The sequence below is a fragment of the Anarhichas minor genome, unplaced genomic scaffold, assembly GCF_050575085.1.
Source record: "Anarhichas minor isolate MPS153535 unplaced genomic scaffold, ASM5057508v1 ptg000030l, whole genome shotgun sequence".
In the NCBI taxonomy this organism is placed as follows: domain Eukaryota; kingdom Metazoa; phylum Chordata; class Actinopteri; order Perciformes; family Anarhichadidae; genus Anarhichas; species Anarhichas minor.
This window is the reverse complement of record NW_027466476.1, coordinates 5121539-5141944: the sequence shown is the minus strand read 5'-3', so window position 1 is coordinate 5141944 and position 20406 is coordinate 5121539. Positions and strand designations below refer to the sequence as shown.

The following is a 20406-nucleotide window of genomic DNA, read 5'->3' as shown; positions in this document are numbered from 1 at the left end:
AAGCCACACCAACAACAAGAACAACATCAAAATTGCTCACAAGCACACAAAAAAGGTGTAATAATGAGATCGTGGAGCTATCACAAGATATTGAAATGAAAAAGTGCACTAAAGCCACAACTGGACGTAGAGCCGAAGCCTTAACTTACAGACAAACCAACCACTGCTACGAAGCAGCTTGAGAGTAACTTCTCAGCTTGTTCGGATCATTCAGGGAGAGCAGACTGATGAGCTGCTTTCTGTCTAATTATCACCACAACATGAACATGTTTGGAGAATGTGTATAAAATGATGCAAAATGCATCGAGATCATTTCCAATTGATGGAATGCTGCAGACATAGAAACCCTGGAGTCAGCATGTTTTTAACTATAAGGTAAATATAGTAAAGCTTCAATGAATAGTTGGAACAAGCAAAGAGAATATATGATCGTTTAAAGAAAGTGTGGTATAACAACAAGGTCATCATTAAGCTGATTTGAATTTAATTTGGATTTATTGAAGGATAGCCCCCTTGAGATGTAGCATGACATTTAACAGGTGGTCCTATAGACACAAACGGAGTAAAACATCACTACATAACATACAAATACACAGATACAGACAGCTGGCTTACCCTTTCCAGCCCACACCTCAGCTGTCAGCTATTGTACATGATGATAATGATAATGGCCAACATGATAGATTGAACAAATCGCATCAGCTTTAAGAGCAACTAGTTTGACTTCAGCGAGACTGAAAGAATGCACGAATCATAAGCATAAACATATAAAGATATCCTAAAGCAGTGGAAGGAGGTAATTGATTTAAGAGAAAAGGGGAGATTATTTCAATCGAGAGAAGCTTTGTACTGGAATGACCTGCGTCCAATTTCTATGAAAATGAATCTTATAAGTAGCAAATCTTAAAGTAGTTTTAAAGTAACACTTTCTCCTTATAAATAACATGTGTTCACTTAAGTCCCCACATCAGATTCCCAGTTCTATGAGTTTCTATAATTACACCAGCAACAGACACGCTATATTCCCACAGCTCTTCCCAACAGATGCTGGTTGCGACTGCCCGCCACACATAGACAGCAACACATACTGGCTGCTGGCTTTGTGTGTTGAGGTGTAGTGCATCTGTTACATCTCTGCTTTATGTTAATGACTAGTTGCAGTAAAGCAAATTGCCCTTCAGGTGTAATAAAGATTTACACAGGGCTGTTCTGTGCTATCAGCGCTGCTCTTCATCTCCCACATATCCGAGGAGGCAATCACAGTAAGAGCATATAAAGCAATGTGACCCTTTGACCACATGGCAACCAGCAGCTAGCCGTCCACAGAAAGCCTTAAATAACAACGAGGGATGTGTCTCAGTGCGTTTATAAGTTTAGCTTTCAATATTTAGTTTGACGATGTCTGTTGACTTTTTAATGCGGTGTTAATCTCAACATGGGTGATTTGTTAAATGACTACTCGTTTCTTTAGTGCTCTTGTTCTCATCTGTATCCTCTTCCTCTGCCGCTGTGATGACCCAATTCTCCCACAAGCATCATTAAAGTTTCATCTGATCTGGTGGACTTTTATTTTTATCATTTCATTCTCTGTAGAATTCCACAGTTTCGCAAAAAAAAAAAAGCGCTACACAAGTTGTTTATGATTATTATGATTATCAACTGATATGGAAACTCACACATTTGATACATGCAGTGCTGCTGTTGGATTGACGCTGACATTATGTACCGTCTTTAAATGAGACAATTTACACAACAAAAATGACAAGCATAGTGTTTTCTATGATTCTTGTCTAGTTGAAACAGCAATAAGTTGCTTCAAATAGAAATATCTAACCTCCCTGACTGTATTATAATATCATATATTGGCAATCAATGGAGATTCCATTCAGATTAACAGTTTCCCATTAACAAATGTTGCAACCGATTACACAGTGATAATGCAATCAAACACAGCAGACCAAGTAGATAAAAGGCAAATGACACTCGTGAGGCATCCTTACACACTGGTGCCATTTGGTTCTCAAGGTAAACAACGTCCACCTGACCCAACACTTTAGTCCAGAGTAAAATAGATCTACATCTACCACGCAGAGTGCTGTGTAATCTGGTGTCGACATCCGTGGTACCCAGAGAATGATGCCTTTCTGTTATTAAAGGAGAAACAAGCTCTGCTTTGAGCAACCTGTTCATCACGAGTTCAGAGTAGCACGCTCAGAGCTCTGTGCTCTTGTGAAATACATGCATTCATACATGAAATACATAGATGTACCATCACACAGTTTATGGTTCTTTTAGCTTCATGTTTACACTTCATGTTGGACCACCAAACCCAGATGACAGATAATAAAGAAGCACAGTATCATTATTAAAGCCTTGCCAGAGGTTTGGCTGTCCACAGAGTGACTCCTAGCTAGTGTTATGATGCTTCTCATTATTGTTTTCATTATTACTGAATCTACATCTGCATATTACATCGGCTCGTAGTATCTCCTCTGCTGGTATTGTTATGTGGGTGTAATCCACTGTTATGGCCCTACGAGTGTGGGCTGTTGCCAGTGTTCCCCCCGCCTGGCCTGCATACCAATTAGAGGCTGATTAACAGCAACGCAAAGAGAGTGGGGGGATGGTTGTTTCTCTGAAGCTGAGGGTGACCTGACGAAGAGGGTCCATTACATACACACACACACACACACTGAAACACAAGGCCTCGGGATAGAGTTATTTATTGTTTGTACTCCTCAGCCAGTTCACTGTGCCATGTGTGTACAAGCAGCTATCGGCGGACCTGCAGTTCAGGACACAGTGTCTGTGAGTGTGGAGCTGATGGGGACCTAATGTGCCTCCCCGCTCTGAGGCCAGAACTGATTTAAAACCATTTAAAGTGCGCCGCTTTGGCAATTCCAGGTGAATGTGTGATTAACGATGGCCATGAATGGCTATGTTCTGCACATGTGTACACTTTTCTCCTTGTTCTCCCTTCACATTATATATTTTAGGCATTTAGCACATTTTGATATATTTAGTGTAACTCCCCAACTAAATTATTACCGTTTGCACTGTACACACACACATACATTTAGTTTGGCATATAATGATTAATTATGATATATCATAACAATTTTTACAACAAAAGTCACATTTGTTTTGCTCACTATTAACCAAGCCTCCAACAACAACTTGCCGGCGGAAGAAAAGTCTTTCACAACACGTTTGTTTCCCCTTTCTACATGCAGTTCGTGAGCATCAGCGTGTTTGCCTTTGTGTGTGTGTGTGTGTGTGTGTGAGAACCACAGTGCTGTCAGGATGGCTGTTTTTAGCCGGTCGTTGAGGGCTGATTAACTTTGACAGGCTGCCTCTTAGACCCACCACATACACAAGCAGCAGAGCAAGCAGGCAGCATTTCCACCATAGGAGCGACTCCTGACCAGACTCTGGTAATTCTAACAATGATTAAACTTCAATCGCTATATTGACCACAACAACTGCCATACTGCTTGAATCAGACTGTCCTTGTGTTACGTATATGCTTCCAGAAAGAGATACTGTGTGATGCCATGCGGTTTGTATTTCTCATACCAGCTGGAACTGAACCTGAATGAGGCAGCTTTGCGTGCTAACGGGCGGCCGAAAGTGGTAACTGTACCAGCAGAAATCATTTAACTTGACGCCAGGTTTACCAACTCAGCCTGTCTGACAGACTTTATGCTAAAGAGCAAGAGACAAAAAGGACTGTGACTGTAAGCAGCATGACTGCTAAAGAGCCTGCAAATAAACAGCTGAAATAACTGCTGACGGAGCACTGAAAGCTGTTTATCTTGTTTCACTTATTAACATGCAGCAACCCCTGCTGATATTTGTGTTATATTATGCTACAGGAGAGTAGAAATTATACCTTTAATGATACATTTTACTCATACTAGTCATACCTGGGATGCTCTGGGATTTACAATGACACAAAATAGAATATTCAAATCACTGCTGTGCATCTTTAAGCTGTAGCAATTCATTCTGAAATGTAAAATCTAAAAACGATGCTGTGCAGCAGCAAAGAAAACTTGTATCCATCACCACTGTGGCATCTGACTCTCGTCCATATTTCCTCCAGAATATTATGAGGTCACACAGCTTTAACGTTGTTTCAGGTGGGATTTCACTTTTTCCACAATACCTTCAACGGAGTCCATTAAAGGGACACAGTGTAGCATTTCGGGGGATGTACGAGCAGAAAGAGTAGACGCTATTGCAAGGAACTTTCATTTTGTGTTGATGTTGGCGTTCCCTGCGGAACAAAGTGGCAGTGTTTCCAAGCTCCAGAGTCCCTTTAAAAAAACCTCTCATTTGACTGCAGAAGTGGTCTGACAGCCTACACCCTGCTTAGTCCTGGTTCTCCATAACCTCCCTTTCCTTCGATCCAACTTGTTCAGTCCCAACACTGATACCGAGTACCGATGCATTAAGTAGCGTAGCAGCAGTTTTTAGTAAGATGTCAACACGGGTCCAACGGTCTTATTAGCACAAACTATAGACTTCAGAGTACTTTTTCTATCGAGAGCATTGAAGATCGGTTTAAAGGGTGAGAAAAGTTAACAAGAAAGGAAACTAGAAAACACTATGATCCAAAACTGCCCACACGGTTTACTATACAGCAGTGCCTTGCAGGTTAGATAACCAGAGCCAGCTCTCTAACAGGTTGCTTTTGTGAGCACGTGCTTTTCTCCCCCTCCCCCCCCCCCCTGTCTTTTCACCCTCACTTTCCTCTGCTCTGACAAGCTTTCACTTGTGCTGGTTTTGAACAGAAACGCCATTGTGCCTTCTACTGCAAACAATGCCTGCTGTTTTGCCGAAGGACCCCGAAAACATACATTAGCTCACTTTGCCCCTTTTGTCTGCTGCAGATTCCTGTCATGGATCTGGTCACAAGACCAGCGCAAAAGACTAGACTAGTTCATGAAAGTTCTCGGCATGACACGATGTCAAGTGGGTAGTGCGCTGCTAAAGTGCTTGTGAGCAGGACCCTGAATCCCGTCCAGCTTTGGAGGTGTTGGCCTACACTTAGATCTCCCTGTCAACAGTCTGAGGCAGAGGAGAATGATAAACCTTCCCGTAAAGTCAACAGTTACATCATAACACAATATGGTGCCGCAATATGTTCCAAAGCAATGTATGCGGAGGCGCTTTGTCATAAGTAAAGCACTTCAGGGAGGCATGCTGTACCTTTACATCGATCCAAAGCAGTAGCTCTCTATTCAACGACAGCACAGACACAAGCCAGCCTGCCCTTGGTTTTTACCATTACCGCCTGCAGCTATAGAGGCTTGGAGAGGCCTCTGGAGGTATGTGACCCTCAGTTACATTTATAGGCTTCAGAACTGATAAAGGCAACGCCACCGGCTACCAAATGACTGGCAGCTACTAGGCTTGCTCTGACAGTCATAATCAAGGCTTTTACGCCACATCAGTCGACAGAAATCAAGAGTTTCATGTTCATAATAATCATTTTCTACTTTAGTGTCATTTGAACGGGTTCAATTATGGAGCAAAAGTCACAAAAAAAGGAATGTATGAAACTTTTTTTATATATATATGATGATGTCGCTCAACGGCTCATTAACTGAATGACTGATTTACTAACTAGCTGACTGGCAGAATGGTGTTGGCTGGTTGCTCTGTTCTGGGTGCCACCACCCTTCACCTGTATACACACACTGACACCCACCACCGCTTTGGTGTAGCCTGTCAGTGTGCGTAACCATTTTCCACCTCTTTGTGTATTGTTGTGCAAATTGAAACGGCAAGGAGAGCAATTCACACACACACACACACACACACACACATCTAGTTTGTGTCATGGGTGCGCGGTGGGGGGGGTTACTTCTATCTCCCTCTCAGCGTCTTGGCAGGCGGGAAGGGGAAATATGATTATCCAGTGGGGGAATTGTTTCATCAACACCTGGAGCAGATAAATGAAAATAGGAGGATTTATGTACTGAGCACAAGCTTACCTCTGGTGCCAGGAAGCAATTAAGCAGGAAGCTGGAATACAACCCCCTGTACTCTCTCTTTTCTTTCCAAGTCTCTACCTTCCTCATTGTGTCTCTCTCTGTGTGTCTGCACTAAGTGCACGCTCCGCTCCAGTGGCACATTTGGAGAACTGATAGCGAGCCGTGGGGGAAGGCTGACTGGAAGAGAGGGAAGGTATTCATTTCCACAAAGTGTCTCATTAAGAGCTGATAACAAAGTGGCTGAGAAGTGTTGGGATATCATTTGAGTCTATGTTGGGGGGCAGCGGTGGATGCTCACTTCCCGCATAGCTACAGATAGGCAACGCGGCTTGTCCTCCCTACCTGCTGTGACCTATGAGGAGCGGAAACTCTAAATGTAATCATCAGACTGATGTGGGGTTCAGTCTTGCTGGTATCACACTAACATTGATATCAATTCTGAGGCCTTAAAGAGCCACACTGCTCAGTAACAATGTCTATTTGCTTTGATTCCTGCAAGCATTTGTTTTCATACATCAGCATCTGCTAACAAGGTAGAGATGAGTATTAATGAATCTATGTACAGACGTTTATGAGACACTAGCATACATTTGCTGAGTAATGTGCGTCTGGTTGCAGTCAGTACAGTATGGTTTATGGAGTAGCATCAGGTGTCCATTAACCAAAGGAATGGAAAGCAAAGTGTGCCAGGGTCTATACAGAGTAGTTCCATAAAATACCAAAGTTCACCGCATATTTTCCCCTCCGTCTCTTCAAAAACGTCTTCAAATTACACCAAAATCATCTCCGTGTTTCTCGATAGAATAGGTCTGCGTGGTGCCTGCATATGTACAAGATGTATTGTCAGTGTAACCAACCAACATCACTGCAAGCAAATCAACAATGGTACCAGCTGTGAGGCTGAACCAGGATATTGAAATAGAAAAATGCACTGTCAGTGGCTTTTAAAACAGCGATGGGAAATGAACTTAAATCCCTGATTAAAGAAATGGGCATAGTTAGCCTGCCGGTTCAATTTCTCTAATGATGAAGTCTGTTCATTTTCATGCCAACCTCTCACCTAGTAATCTGAGTAATCTAACATAAACCTTCGCTGAGGGTTCGACAGCGGGGTCAAGTACAGGATGCCCTCCGTCTGAACCTGGTTGAACCTCAGCCCCGACTCTGAGCTCAATCCTGGCGAGCATCGGCCACGCTGTTGTATCCTTGAGCCGGATCCTTTCAGTTAAATAATGATAAATGACACAATGGAAATGAACTTAAGTACGGTCTCTCTTTATTACCAAAAGCACAACATAGGTTTAATATGCCACAGAAATGTGCCCCCATCAATAAACACATGTCCATCTGCATCAGCTTAAACCATGATTCCTCGCCTTTGTTTACATTCTTACATTTGCAGAACACACTCCAGTGCTCTTCCAAGAGATAAAAAAAATAGACGTCCAAGCTCATGTGGTCTGACCTGCTGATCACCAATATTCTGTGTCAATATTCGATATACTGGAAGTCCAAAAGGCCCAAGCACTCCGTGTTTACCCAAAGATTAACGGAGGGGAACAGACATTCCAGGATGCTATCACCACTCCTGCCACTGTTATTAACACAAGCGTATTCATTCAGCGCCTGCATTAAGTGTTCTCATTAGGATTAATGTGATTAAAGGGTTTCCTCTCGTTCCAATAGCATCCACTTTTTAATTACTATTAAAAGTCTCCGTGTGGCTATGAATAGCGTGTTTGAACTGCTGTGCTACGAAGCCGAGAGATGTGGAATGCAAACAGTAGCTTGGCAAAGTTCTGTTTATGTTCCCCCCCCCCCGCCCTGCTCTCACATGCTGCCTGTTTTCTTTATTGACTCAACAACTGGCCTTGTGCTCAGGCACCAAAACGTGCGCGTCTGTAATTCTGATCTCGTTCCACGCCTTGGGTAAAAAGCCCTGCGGATTCTAAGGTGCCTGTCCTCGTGTCAGAAGCACTGACGAAGTGGCCCCTCTGAAATGAGCCGTGTGGCCTGTTTACAAAAAAGGGTAGCAGATGCATTTTACTGCCTTTGATCTGCGGGGTAAACAACCTGCGGACTGCAGAAGGAAGGAGTCGTCAGCGGATGTACGTGCTTGTCTGCACAGTATATGAGGAAAGCGTTCAAAAGAGGGGAGATGGACAGGGAGAGAGAGAAGAGGAGACATTCTCTGACGATACTTTTCTTTGGCAGATCTGTCAGCCAGATCTCACTGTGGGTGACAGAGCTTCTTTTTTTTTTTTTTTTGCCCTCGCAGGTTTTACTGCAGTGACTATGTTACATATGCCTTATTATATATCCCATTATATTTCAAACACATTCTCCCTCCTCACTCTGCCGAGCACACATCCGCAACATTGACTTTCATAGATGCTCGGAGGATTCATAAAATGAGGAGTGTCTGAGTTGGCAACAGGTCGAGCCTGTTAAAAACCGATGGTATCTTATACAGAAGCGTATACTAACTGTGGGTAGACTGGGGTGTAAAAACTGCTTCCTGAAGCAAAGGTTTGATCGATAGAGGGACCTAAATTGCAACACCGTGTATGTTTGCCAAGTAAATACAGTTAAGACTGCAGAGCTGTTTAGTGTCTTCCCTATAATTTAATATTGGCAGAGTCAAGAAGCCTCTAAAACAGCATGTAAACCACTACCCACTCTCCACTCAAACCAAGGGTGAATCATTGCTCCAACTGCCTCCACTTCTTCTAATTCGACTATAAAAGTTAGAGTCATAATAAAATATGATATCGTATTACAATCGCATAGAGTTAGAGTTGTAAAATGTGACGAGCGCCTTGTTTCCCTGTTGTGTTCAGAACACCACAGTACCCAACATCCTCAGCCATCGTTGCTGTTGAGAAGAAGCCGGTCACAATCAGAGCGGTGCCGAAAAAACACTTGAGAATAAAAACACAGCGACATAATTGTTTCGTCCAAAACAGAGAAGGAATCCAAGACGGCAGAATGTATTTATGTATCTCACGAACGTAATGTTAGAAGAGCACACAACACATTCTAAGCTCAGTGATTGGATGAAATGCACTTTGGGAGTCGCAGTTAACTTCTCTCCCCCCCCCCTAGGTTTTTGTGCACTTCTGGTAAGTCAGTCAACAATAACAAAGTCATCCTCATATGCTCCACCCGCTACAAAGACATTCAGATCCCAAGGAGCAACGTGTGGATGGCCGACAAGGTGCTTCATTTCAACAACAAAAGACTGAGTGTGGCAGCTCGGCCCAGGGTTGAGAGCCAAATGTCACCCAGACAGCGAATGGAACAGGAGCGGCAAAGGGAACGAGAGAAATTCCACATTGCATAACCACCCTCTTATCTAAGCTCTATTATCTTGGCCACAGCTTGTTGCATGGCTGCCAAAGCTATCACGAATAAAACCCTGAAAGAGTCCTTATTTGGCTTTGCCTGCGCCCACATATAAAAACACAGACACACAGGCAAGGCTAAATGCTGTGAAATACAATCAGCGTACCAACAAACAATGAGCTGTAATAAATTGCCGACCAACATATCACCGTATCTTATTTCAGACGGAGGGCTGAGTGCTGAAGCAATTATTGTCAGCATCACTTGGCCTATAAAGAGTATTCCCCTCAGAGCTGGTGTTGGTAGCGAGTGTCGGTAGTAGAAGAGCATGTCAACAACTGTTAGCGCTAATTGCTTTCACACCAAGAGTGATCTATTAAGAAAACATGCAGCAAGACGCTGCGCAATGTCGCGACTGTGTGAGTCATGCCTTTGAAAAACGAGGCCCTCCTTAAAAAACATGACCACATGGACCGGAGGCTGATTTGTAATCTGCAGTGTTTTGATGACTTACGAGTGCCAGATTACCATGTTGCAGAAGCTTGAATACTGGCAAGTATTGCTTTCTTGTCTTACTTGCAGAGCTGTTTAAAGTGGTGTCCTAATGTGCTATTTTCCAGATGTTATTCAGGTCTGAAAGTGTTGTATGTTGTCATACTTGGCATAACAATATACTAAGGCCTTGAAACATGTTGACTTCATTAAATAGACTGTTAAATAAACAGTGTTTTGTAAACTGTACAGCCCATGAGTGCTAAGAAATAACCTTAAAATAACACAATAAAGGATGTTGGGCACTGTATATTACACACAGTTTATGATATACAATACAACTAAATCTAAATATGAACGTGATGTACCTAAAGTATAACTTAGGGTCTTCATCTACTGTTTACTTCCGTCCGTCCTGGGGGAGGAATCCCTCCTCCTCAGTTGCTCTTCCTGAGGTTTCTTCCATGTTTTCCCCCATTAAAGGGTTTATGGGGAGGATTGTCTCCCTCCAGGGTGTAAGGACAAAGAGTGCCGTATGCTGTCCCGATGGTAAAGCTTCATTACACTATCCATCAGCATTGGCAGTCGGTGCTCCACTGCGGTCTAGCTACAATGTACGGGACTAGAAAATAAAGTGTGCAGCGTTCACTCCGTTGGTCTTTGAGAACAGCACAACATGCAATGTGCGCTAACTTTTCAAACATCAAAATGATACATAGAGGCATTTCCTAAATGACACCTTTAGACAAGCGTATAGACTCTGGCTTGTGATGCACGTTTACTAGATAACAGCCAAAAGCTCGTTTTGTAGGTTGGTTAGCTCACAAAATAAATGTCCACACAGCAGATACAATCTGAAAATGAGAAACCTGCTGACAGCACCGATAACCTTTTATTTTATGAAGACAATTGGGTGCAGGGAGGTCGTAGTGACGGGCCATTTAATGTTTTTCATTGTGACAGCGGGATGTGGGCTGGCTTGCCCTTTAATGTCGAAGACAGTGATTGCTAGTGGCAAACCAAAAACTGCAAGCATCTCCAAAATACTTCCTCAACATAATATCTGTAGCGTGGCGTGGCCAAGCAAAACCAGTTTATTGTGTTCACCGTGGTTTGCAGGAGAGCATTGTTACAATTGTTATTACTTTTTACCGAACACACTCCAAGTCAGCAGACCTACACTCTCATGAGAGCAGAACGTTGAAAAGGGTCTCAAGTGAAGTGAGGTTTGAAGCAAGCCAGGCTTTCAGAGCTCTCTGTCTGCTGTACGTCAGTGAAGGACACGGCTGAAAAGGAAAACAGCTATTACTTAATGAGCCACTTAAAGAGTGCCCTCTCTATTTAGGTTTCATTATTTTTGTTGTAAATCCTTCACAGCCCGCGTCTGTTAGTCATTCATACAGAGGTCCTGTGGCCAAGTGCACTATTACATATTAACCAAAATCACAGGGCTGGAAAATACCTCAGCTGAATGACAAAATACGATTATTATGAAGTTATCTCCAGATGATTTCTTTTTCTCAAGCCGCTCAAATGAAATATCTTTTCTTCACATTGTTTAGTAACATAAATTAATCAAGCAGTCGAGAGAACGGAGAGGGGTTATGAAAGGGAAAAAGGGGGGGGGGGGGGGGGGGGGACAAATCAGATGTGGATAATTACCGGGGAACCTTCTCACAGTGCAGCTCCTAATCCATCGCAAGCTCCGAGACAGCATCTTAATCACAGCATAATTACATCCTGTCATTCACCGCAGTGAAAACACCGAGACAGGAAGATGGAAGACGGCTTCGGGACGACAAGCAGGAAATGGATACATATGCCTGCAACAAGCTACCAAACATGCTTTTTATGTGCCACTTAATATGTGTCGGCTATGTTGTACTGTCTGCACATTTTAGGAAATCCTCGTGCGTCATTGTACCTGAAAACAAAGAGGCTCTTATTCTGAGGTTTTTGTAGCGCTGGTGAATTCAGACGCTGGAGGGATACCTCAAAATAGACAACTGACAGCGTTTCAAAAAAGGACCCTTCAGGGCCGGCATGCATTTATCCCACTGCCTTACAAACATGATACCAGCAATGCTGGCTGGAAATGAAGCAAATACAGATAGATCTCTTTTCTGCCTGGTGCCATTTCAGTATTTTCTTTTTTTTGTTACTGACTGAAATGTGTCTGTACCACTCACTTTGAAAACTGTCAAGTACCAAAAGGTGGCATCATGCAAACTCATTTTCTAGATTTGATTTAAATCACAATTTTGCCAACGTTAGACAGTAATGGAGCTTTTAGCAGTTCAAGCAGGAAGACAACTATTTTCTATTTAGTTGTCACTTAAGGGCCTCATCTCTTACTTTGCAGTCATTTCACTGAGATCATCTTAGCTCAGGGATATTTAAAAGGTACTGGGGAGCTTTCTTGTAAACAGACAAAAGTAGTGTTTATCCTTGAAGTCTAAAAAAACGTGTTTAACACATTTCCTTCCTCAAAGCGTGTTTATTTAACATTGAAAATCCTACATGGTTAACATCAGCATCAGTCTGCAGAACGGCTTTAAAACTGGTGGAAGGGAAGTACATCGCCAGCGTGCTCGGGCTTGACTAGCAACATTTGGCACTGGCAATTCTAAATGATAAATGATCCCTAGTGCCTTTGCACATTAGGATATACTCCATTTATGTATTAATCGTTTGCCATTTTTGAAGCAAAAATGAATTAGTTCCAGCTTCTCAAATGTGATCATCTGCTTGCTTTCTTAATCTTCTCAACAATAAATGGAATATCTTTGGATTTCGGACCGTTGGTCTGACAAAACAAGCCTTCAGCCAATTAATCAGTAATGAAAACTGACACACGTCTTACATCTGAGCTGGCATCCAACTCCTCTTTTTGTTCGACTTGTTAGAAATCTGTGAACTGAAGCATTTTTCTCCACTTTTATTTTGTGACACATAAATCCTCCAGTTCAGAATAGAAGTCTAGTTTTGTAGTTGCAGAGGAGGCTGACAAAGTGATTGCCATGCTTTCAGATCCGCATGAACACACTAGAACCTTCCTTGGGTGGATATATGTAGGTCACTGGTTGATGGCTTGGACAGATGCACAGTGGAGGTTCAATCCTGTTATAGTGTGTGTGTGTGTGTGTGTGTGTGCGTGAGAAGGCTTGTGAATGTGACCATGCATTTATCAGCCTTGCTTTCGCCTACAGTGTGTGACAGTTAGAGAGAGCCGGGGCTGGGGGACGTCCCACTGGCATTAAGAAAGCTCTCTCCGTGGGATGCGTCAACCAATGAGCAGCGGAGCCTCGGGGGGGTTGCCTTGTTAATTAAAGCTGGAGTTGTTTGTCAGTGCCGGCATATGATGCACAGCGCTATCACTGTCGGGGGGGGGGGGGGGGGGAAAGAGCAAACACGAAGCAAGATTGCTGCAACCCCTGCAACAAATCTGCTGCCTCACCATGGAAGCAAGACATCTTACTACAGCAACGACTGCTGAGGCTTCAAGTGTCAGTATCGCTTTGCACTGCGTTACCCAACCGGCAATCAGAAGCACTGAGCCGAACACAAGGAAAAGATGGGAAAAGATGGGATCTACAAACTACCCAACATCTTGTCTCACCTGTTAACCTCAACAAAGCATCAATTTTAGCTGAAGCTCTGAAGGCGTCATTGCATTTCTCTACAGGTGGTACCAGTGTGTTTATTCATCGTCTTTGGCGAGTAATGCTCTGACAAGTGCAGGCCACTTGACAGAGGACTGCTCCTGAGTGTTGTACTAATGACTACTAATAAGGAACACATGGTGCTATCTGAGCGCTAGCAGCGAGACACCCAGTAATGAATGCGATGGGACTTGTAGCGGTGCAAGTGCGGCTATTTTAGGGGAAAGCCTCAGAAATAACAGAAGTCTTGGAGGCCTTTATCCGCGCACTTGATGAAACAGAGAGACGCATACTCGTAACTGGAATGTGTCTGGCTTTGATCATCCACGTACCAGCTGGGAAAATATGGGTGGAGAGGGGGAAGCAGCAACTCACAGCTTCTCTGACAACTAATGTCAAGTTTCCCAAGGGCAAGAGACTTAATTTCCCCTCATTGCTTAGGTAGAGCAGATCAGTGGCTAACGGCAGATGATGATTACTGCAAGTGGGTCAAACAGGGCAATAAAGAAAAAGAGCAAGCATGTTTAGCTAAACTTCCCGGGAGACGGAGTCTAGATCCCATCAAGAGCTTCTATTTATGAAACCCCCTTTTTTGTCGGAATGCCCAGCCTTTCGGATTCCTGCCCTTGACACCGTTGTAATATCACTAAATCAACTGAAACCTAAATCCCCATTAAGAGTGAATTTAGAAACTCATGGTGCGGAACGAAAAACCCAAACAAATCTGTAAATTCATGTTAAAGCAGATGAACAGAAGGATTGTGGATTAACGAGGGGGGATTTGCCGTCACTCGCAGAGCAAATGGAGCAAATCAAACATCTTATTAATACCGTGACAGATGGATAATTGTGTCATTTTGTTATCTGCTCACTTGTTCGATACCCAGAGGGAGACTTCTGGAGGGTTTAAGCCCCAGCGGGTAATTGTTTTATAGCACTGCTGTCAGGTGAAAACCTTACATTTTCAGGAGGTCGACTTTTTCGAGTATTCATCATTCCACCATTTACTCTAAAAATGTTTGAACAACAAGAGAAATGTAGGAATGAAGGGAGTAGTAACTGATGATCTGATTTCTTATTGCAGGAAAGAAATATGAAAAACACCCAAACTGGACGTGCAAGGTTTTCTCTGCTTACAAGAGCCCACAATAGCTGCCTGACTGAGTGAGCGTGCTCACACTCTTTGAATCATCACTGAATCGTTCCTAACATTTCTCTAATCGCGATAAGGCGCTCGTGACGGCTGTGTTTGTACAGTCAATTTGCCCAGGTAAGTAAGCGGCTTTCCTATGAGAGACGTTTGGGATTCGAAGCAAATAAACACGCCATAATCAAATGCGGCCGCGGCTGGAAATTGCTTTCAGCTGTAATGAAACAGGTTGCGGGAGCAGGGCCGAGACCAACCTACTGCCTAAGCCTTCATCAAGGGAGCTTGATCCCATCAGCGCAGAGCTGGAATATCAACAACAACCACCTACGGATTTTTGTTTAGAGCCAACGTGCTTCTTGGAGGAACCCATAACCTCGGGCTCTTGCGAACAGACAGTAGCAGCTGTGCACAAGTTATAGACTGAAATAGACAATCAAACGACGAGGACAGAAACCCAAAGGTGACGGGGATTTTATGAAACCATGTTCATCCTCAAGCGCTTTAGAAAGCAAAAGGCTTAAATAGGGATTAGAAGAAACAAGATAGAGTAAATATAAGTAATATTCTTAAGTGTTATCAGTTAACGTGTCCATCCTCTAATCCTGGAATAAATAAATAAAAATACCAGTAGTGCAGCTGTTCTCCATAGATCCCTAAGAAGTGAATCCAGCAAGTCACTGGTTGCTTCTTCATCCGTTCTCTCCGTTTCAAATTTTGGTTTTCTGGACCTTTGGGCTGATTCACCTTTTGGTCCTTCAGCATTGAAGTCTAGGACTGTGACAGCTGAATCCCCTCTCACATACATGAGCAATATTTAAACATCACTAATGCAACAAATGTAAAAATATATATATATTTATTCATAGGTTAATTTGCTGTTTGTAGTCCCTATTTTATACACGTTGAAAAGTAGTCGCAGCTGAATTCAACCAAAGGCCAGGAATTAGTTGCCAATTTGGTGGCAACCATGACAGTCTAGCCCTGCAGTAGCCTGACCTTAGGGCCGGACATAAACACAATCGTGCTGGTCATCAGTCGCTTGGAAGAGGTCGGGAGGGGGAAAGCACACACTCGCTCCGACGAGCATGATGCAATAGGTCAGAGCTATTCACTTGCCAAACGCCGCCGCTGTGTCCTCCTCATAATTGATGAGCAATTAGCACAGGTAGCGTAGGTCATGAGCCTCACTCAAGCATACAGTCAGTAGGTGAAAGTGTGAGTCATGACCAATAATGACACCATTCTAGTGGGTTACACATTTCAAACACTGCATTTCACACACAGGAATGCAACTTATTAGCTGCCGAGAAATGTGATTATTGTTGTCACCAGTAAACCGGATGGCATATGTATAAAGTCAACATTCTCCAGCGACAGGGAAGTAGCGAGGAGGCAAAAGCTTACAAAACCTGTGCACATTCCCTCATGCAATTGCACAAAATCCACCAACATCATTTAATAAGCGCACCCATTTGCATGCAAATCAGACCAATTACCAACAAGTAGCTGGCTGGCATGTGAGTATCATTTCACACAGAACCGTATCATGCCTCATTTGCTTAGCCTTGAATCCTCAGCTCCTGTGTAGAGCACTGTTTTCTCTGTGTTCATTCAACATTGATTTAGCACTTGTGTAAGAAAACTATTACTGCTCGGGAATGTGTAAAACAACAATTGATTAATTATTTCACTTAATTTCCCTCTCAAACCCGAAGAGGCAGCTTGTTTATTATGATGAAGCATCCAAAGAGAAAGCCTTTTTTAGAAACGCAACCTGCTCTGCAGCAACAAAACAGGACAGTATGCAGGGACAGATGTGAGACATGTAAACACAAAGTACCTCTAAATCTATCAAATACACACACATGAGAATATTCCTCGAAGTCAGTATAGGGCAACACCGAATTGACAGCAGCAGAGACACCGGCGTGCCGGCAGAAGATGCCAGTGAGAAGCACTTTGCCGCTATGACATCCTCAAAGTCTTTCACAGTCAGCAGCTGTCAGAAGTGGCAGCGACGCAGCACAAAGGGCAGAAATACTCACAAATACAACTTCGCGGCGGCGCTGCACTCGCACAAATCAATACGAACGAGAAACAACACACAGATTCCAATGCACATTTCATAACAAGTCACAAGTTTATCTTTGGGACTTGTGTGCACAGTGCCTGTTATCCTTTTTACATCAGTTACAGGGCACAATACGGTAGTTCTTTGTCGGTGCGGTTCACGCACACTTACTTCACACTAACACCCCTGCTCGTATTCCTCCGCTATCTGCTTTCACGCCCACTCTTAAGCACAATGAGGGGCCGAGCTGAATGGAATAGCAATATAACTACTGATGACCCGCTCGGGTCAAACTTGTTAACAGAAGGGAGGTGCTGAAGTGAGTGAATCTGTGGACAGCATGGTTTATATTTCATGCAGTTATTTTGCTGCAAATCTGTATTCAAGCGTTACACTGACTAAGCACTATGTAGGAGGCAAGAGTCAATCATGGCTGATTAATACCATTGCTAAGCCCACATGGGAGGTTGTCATTGAAATGAGGTGGCCCGTGGTATGATCCACCGGCTTTCAAATGAGGTCATCATCTTAAAATATACAGACCTCAGTGGGCTAGCTATGTTTATCAAAGCTAGTGATTTATGTTTCAACTACAGTCGTGCTTCCATTCCCACAATGAGCCATGGAAAAATAACACAGGCCTGCTGCCTCTCTGCTTTGTCAGTCAGCAGTGCTTTATTTGTCATTTGGAACACAATGAGATAAAAGAGATAAGAGGGTGTCACGAGAGAACCTCCTTTGTTTCTAAAACTCACTCCTCTGACATCAGACATACCCCCACAGTAATGACAGAAACACAGCTATCAGCGCACGCTGCATCAGCCTGTAACCGATAAATGGCAGTTTATCAAAGAGCAAAATGTCCAGAGTGCACCGACGACTCGCAGTGAATCAGAACTTCCAAAGCCAGAGCCGTGGCTGACACAGCAGCACCTGTTTAGTTTCCCCAACAAACCGTATGCTGCCGATGATTAACATCTCATTCACAAAACCTTCAGCTTGTAACAGAGTTGTAACAGAGTTGTGTGCTGCAGTGATTACAGTTTCATGTCAAGGACTCCAAACAGACACACATTCCAATCCATGAAGCAGGTAGCCCAATAAGGGAACATTGGTTCTGGGGTTGTTTTTTGATTAGTTTTGAACATTGTGATGAGAATCAGACCAAGGCTCGATTAGGGACATCTTGAAGGGGGGGCCGAGCCTCTGACAATCTCTGATACACTATCAGAAGATTAGAGGAGTCATCCTAATCCAGTCTAATTGGCATCATCTCAAGTCAATTAGAGACAAATTAGACTAGTCCTCACGTTGCTGGAGTGAGTAGGGGGGGGGGGGGGGGGGCTCAAGGACCCCCTCTTTGAGAACCACTCCACTGTTGAAGAATGCTGCAGACACACACACACACACACACACACACACACACACACACACACACACACACACACACACATACAAACAAACAAACAAACAAACAAACAGGTAATGATCCGGTTCCTTCCTACCTCCAGACGGTCCAGGCTGATGAAACTGGCCATAGCAAATCCATCAATGATATCCTCCTCCTGCGAGCTGGACTCCCGTCTCTTCCGCCGGGGGGGACGCGGAGCTCTGGCGGCTGCCGCGGGGTGCGGCGCCTTTTTACCGGGCAGGGAGGCGGCGTCCCTCCCCGGACTGTGTCCCTCCCTGTCGGAGCAGGAGGAGTTGGGGTCGGGGCTGCGGGCGTCTCTGCTTCCTGCCTCCCGCAACCTCCGCACCCTCTCCCGCTTGGTCCGGCATCTCCGACCCGGTTTCAATTTCCCATCCATGTTGTTCGAGAAAGCTTGCAGTGTCAAAAGAGAAAATACAAAATATAACTCCACAGTAGGTTGCTCGCCTGAACGCTCCGCCGCACCGCGTTATAACAAGTAACACACACTGGACGGACAAATTGTAGGCTGCGCTATAACGTGACGATAGCGCCGCGCGCGCGTGTGTGTAAATAACAACGCAAATACAGCCATATAACACTCAATGACCTTGAGTATATACCTCCCCAATCTCCATTACGATAAGCAAATGTTCAGGTATCCCACTCGGGCGATAGAGAGAGAGCAAAGCGACGCGGATACACACGTTATTTTGTCACGAATCTGCGCTATGTCGACGCGGTATCCGCGAAAGCAGGTGCAAAACGGCGAAATAGTTACAATCCGCGCATTATACCCGCTTTGTAACTTTTTGTTGCATCGGAATAATAACAAGCGATGTTGTAGCCTAAGCTCGCTGCATACCGCAGACAGCGCAGGGGAATCATGTCGCTGCCCGTTGTTGTTTTCCACCACCCCGATCCATGATCCAGGGCTGTCAAATAAAGAGCTTTGGATACTATCCGTCCGAAACAAAACGCCTCGCGAGCAACTACGTAGCCTTTCGATCGTGGCCGCTGGATGAGTGAATAATCCCGTACGCGTTGAGTTTCACAACCATATTCCCTCTCTCCGCTTCAGGGGCAAAAGGATCCCAAGTCTGAAAGCTACTTATGCGCAATATTCCCCCAAATGATCCGAACCGTCCGAATAAGACAACCATCCAGTGTGTAGCCAAACTCCATGAGGCGATGAAGCGGTCTATTCCAGTTTAGATCATGTTGAGTTTCCTCTAAATCCACTCCGGTCCGTCCCTTTGCTGCTCAGTTGCTCAGGGGCTCGTGGTATTTTCTATTCGCATAAGAAGGCTTTGATAAGTGTCCTTAAAGCGACAGGAGTGATTACAATCTCCTCCTCCCCCCCCCCCCCCCCCCCTCTTATTCCCTTCATCCGAAATTAAGAGACACAGTCAAGCTTCAGAGAACCCACATAACTGACGTATTTCCGCCACCTCTGGCCTACAATTTACCATAGGAAGGAAGGAAACTGGTGTAACAAGAAGAAAAAAAAGGGAAAACATCATTCACTCTCACTGTAAGGCACACTTTGTCACACACGGAACTATTCGAGTCTGTCTGTCTGTCTGCTAGAGCTGATGCCACATCATGCTTATCCCACTGACTGTGCTGTCACTGGTAATAAATGCAGGGCACACACACACACACACACACACACACACACACACACACACACACACAGACAGACATCATCTATCAGGTTTTGACATCTTCCCCATTTTGACCATGTTGGACATCTTCCCCCAACTCCGAGTTCACCAGCAGACAACTCAAAGTGGAATGGAGTGTACAGTAAATATTTGAAATATGGGTTGCAATATCTTGCCCTGTGCCCCAGCTTTTTAAAACCCCGGAGCAGCAATGGTGCGCTTCCCAATCTGCAGTCTGGGGACATCCAAGGGTTCCTTCGGGAGTTCCAAGGGGGTTCTCTGTGTTCGTTCAGCCGAAATTAGGGCATGGACATAATCAATGTGTTGTATAACAATTATTTCCATCATAGGTTTGAGTGGCCTGATTGTATAATAAGTCCACCCACACTTAGATGGACGCTTATTCACGCCTTTATGACTATCTAAAACATGTTCTTAATGTGGCCATAAGGTTATGGTGGTGTAAATTATATTGGCTTGATAGGCACCACTACACCAGATTAAATCCAGACTGCAAACAACAGTATGCGACTTTGTATTTGTTCTAAAGCAGTTTTTTGGCAGAAGAAAATGTAATGTATGAAACAGACATCATGTGTAAATGATTAA

General features: G+C 44.0%; 1 protein-coding gene across 6 annotated transcripts in view; it reads right to left on the bottom strand.

The window, feature by feature from the left end:
* The window catches only part of fbrsl1 (fibrosin-like 1), a 250529-nt gene extending 231579 nt beyond the window's left edge, over window positions 1–18950 (bottom strand). For all 6 annotated transcript variants that reach the window (XM_076104290.1, XM_076104286.1, XM_076104287.1 and 3 more), the window contains exon 1: window positions 18228–18950. In XM_076104290.1, coding sequence (XP_075960405.1) covers window positions 18228–18530 — 303 coding nt within the window. In that variant the 5' untranslated portion in view covers window positions 18531–18950. The remainder of the gene's footprint in view (window positions 1–18227) is intronic.
* Window positions 18951–20406: the final 1456 nt, after the last annotated feature.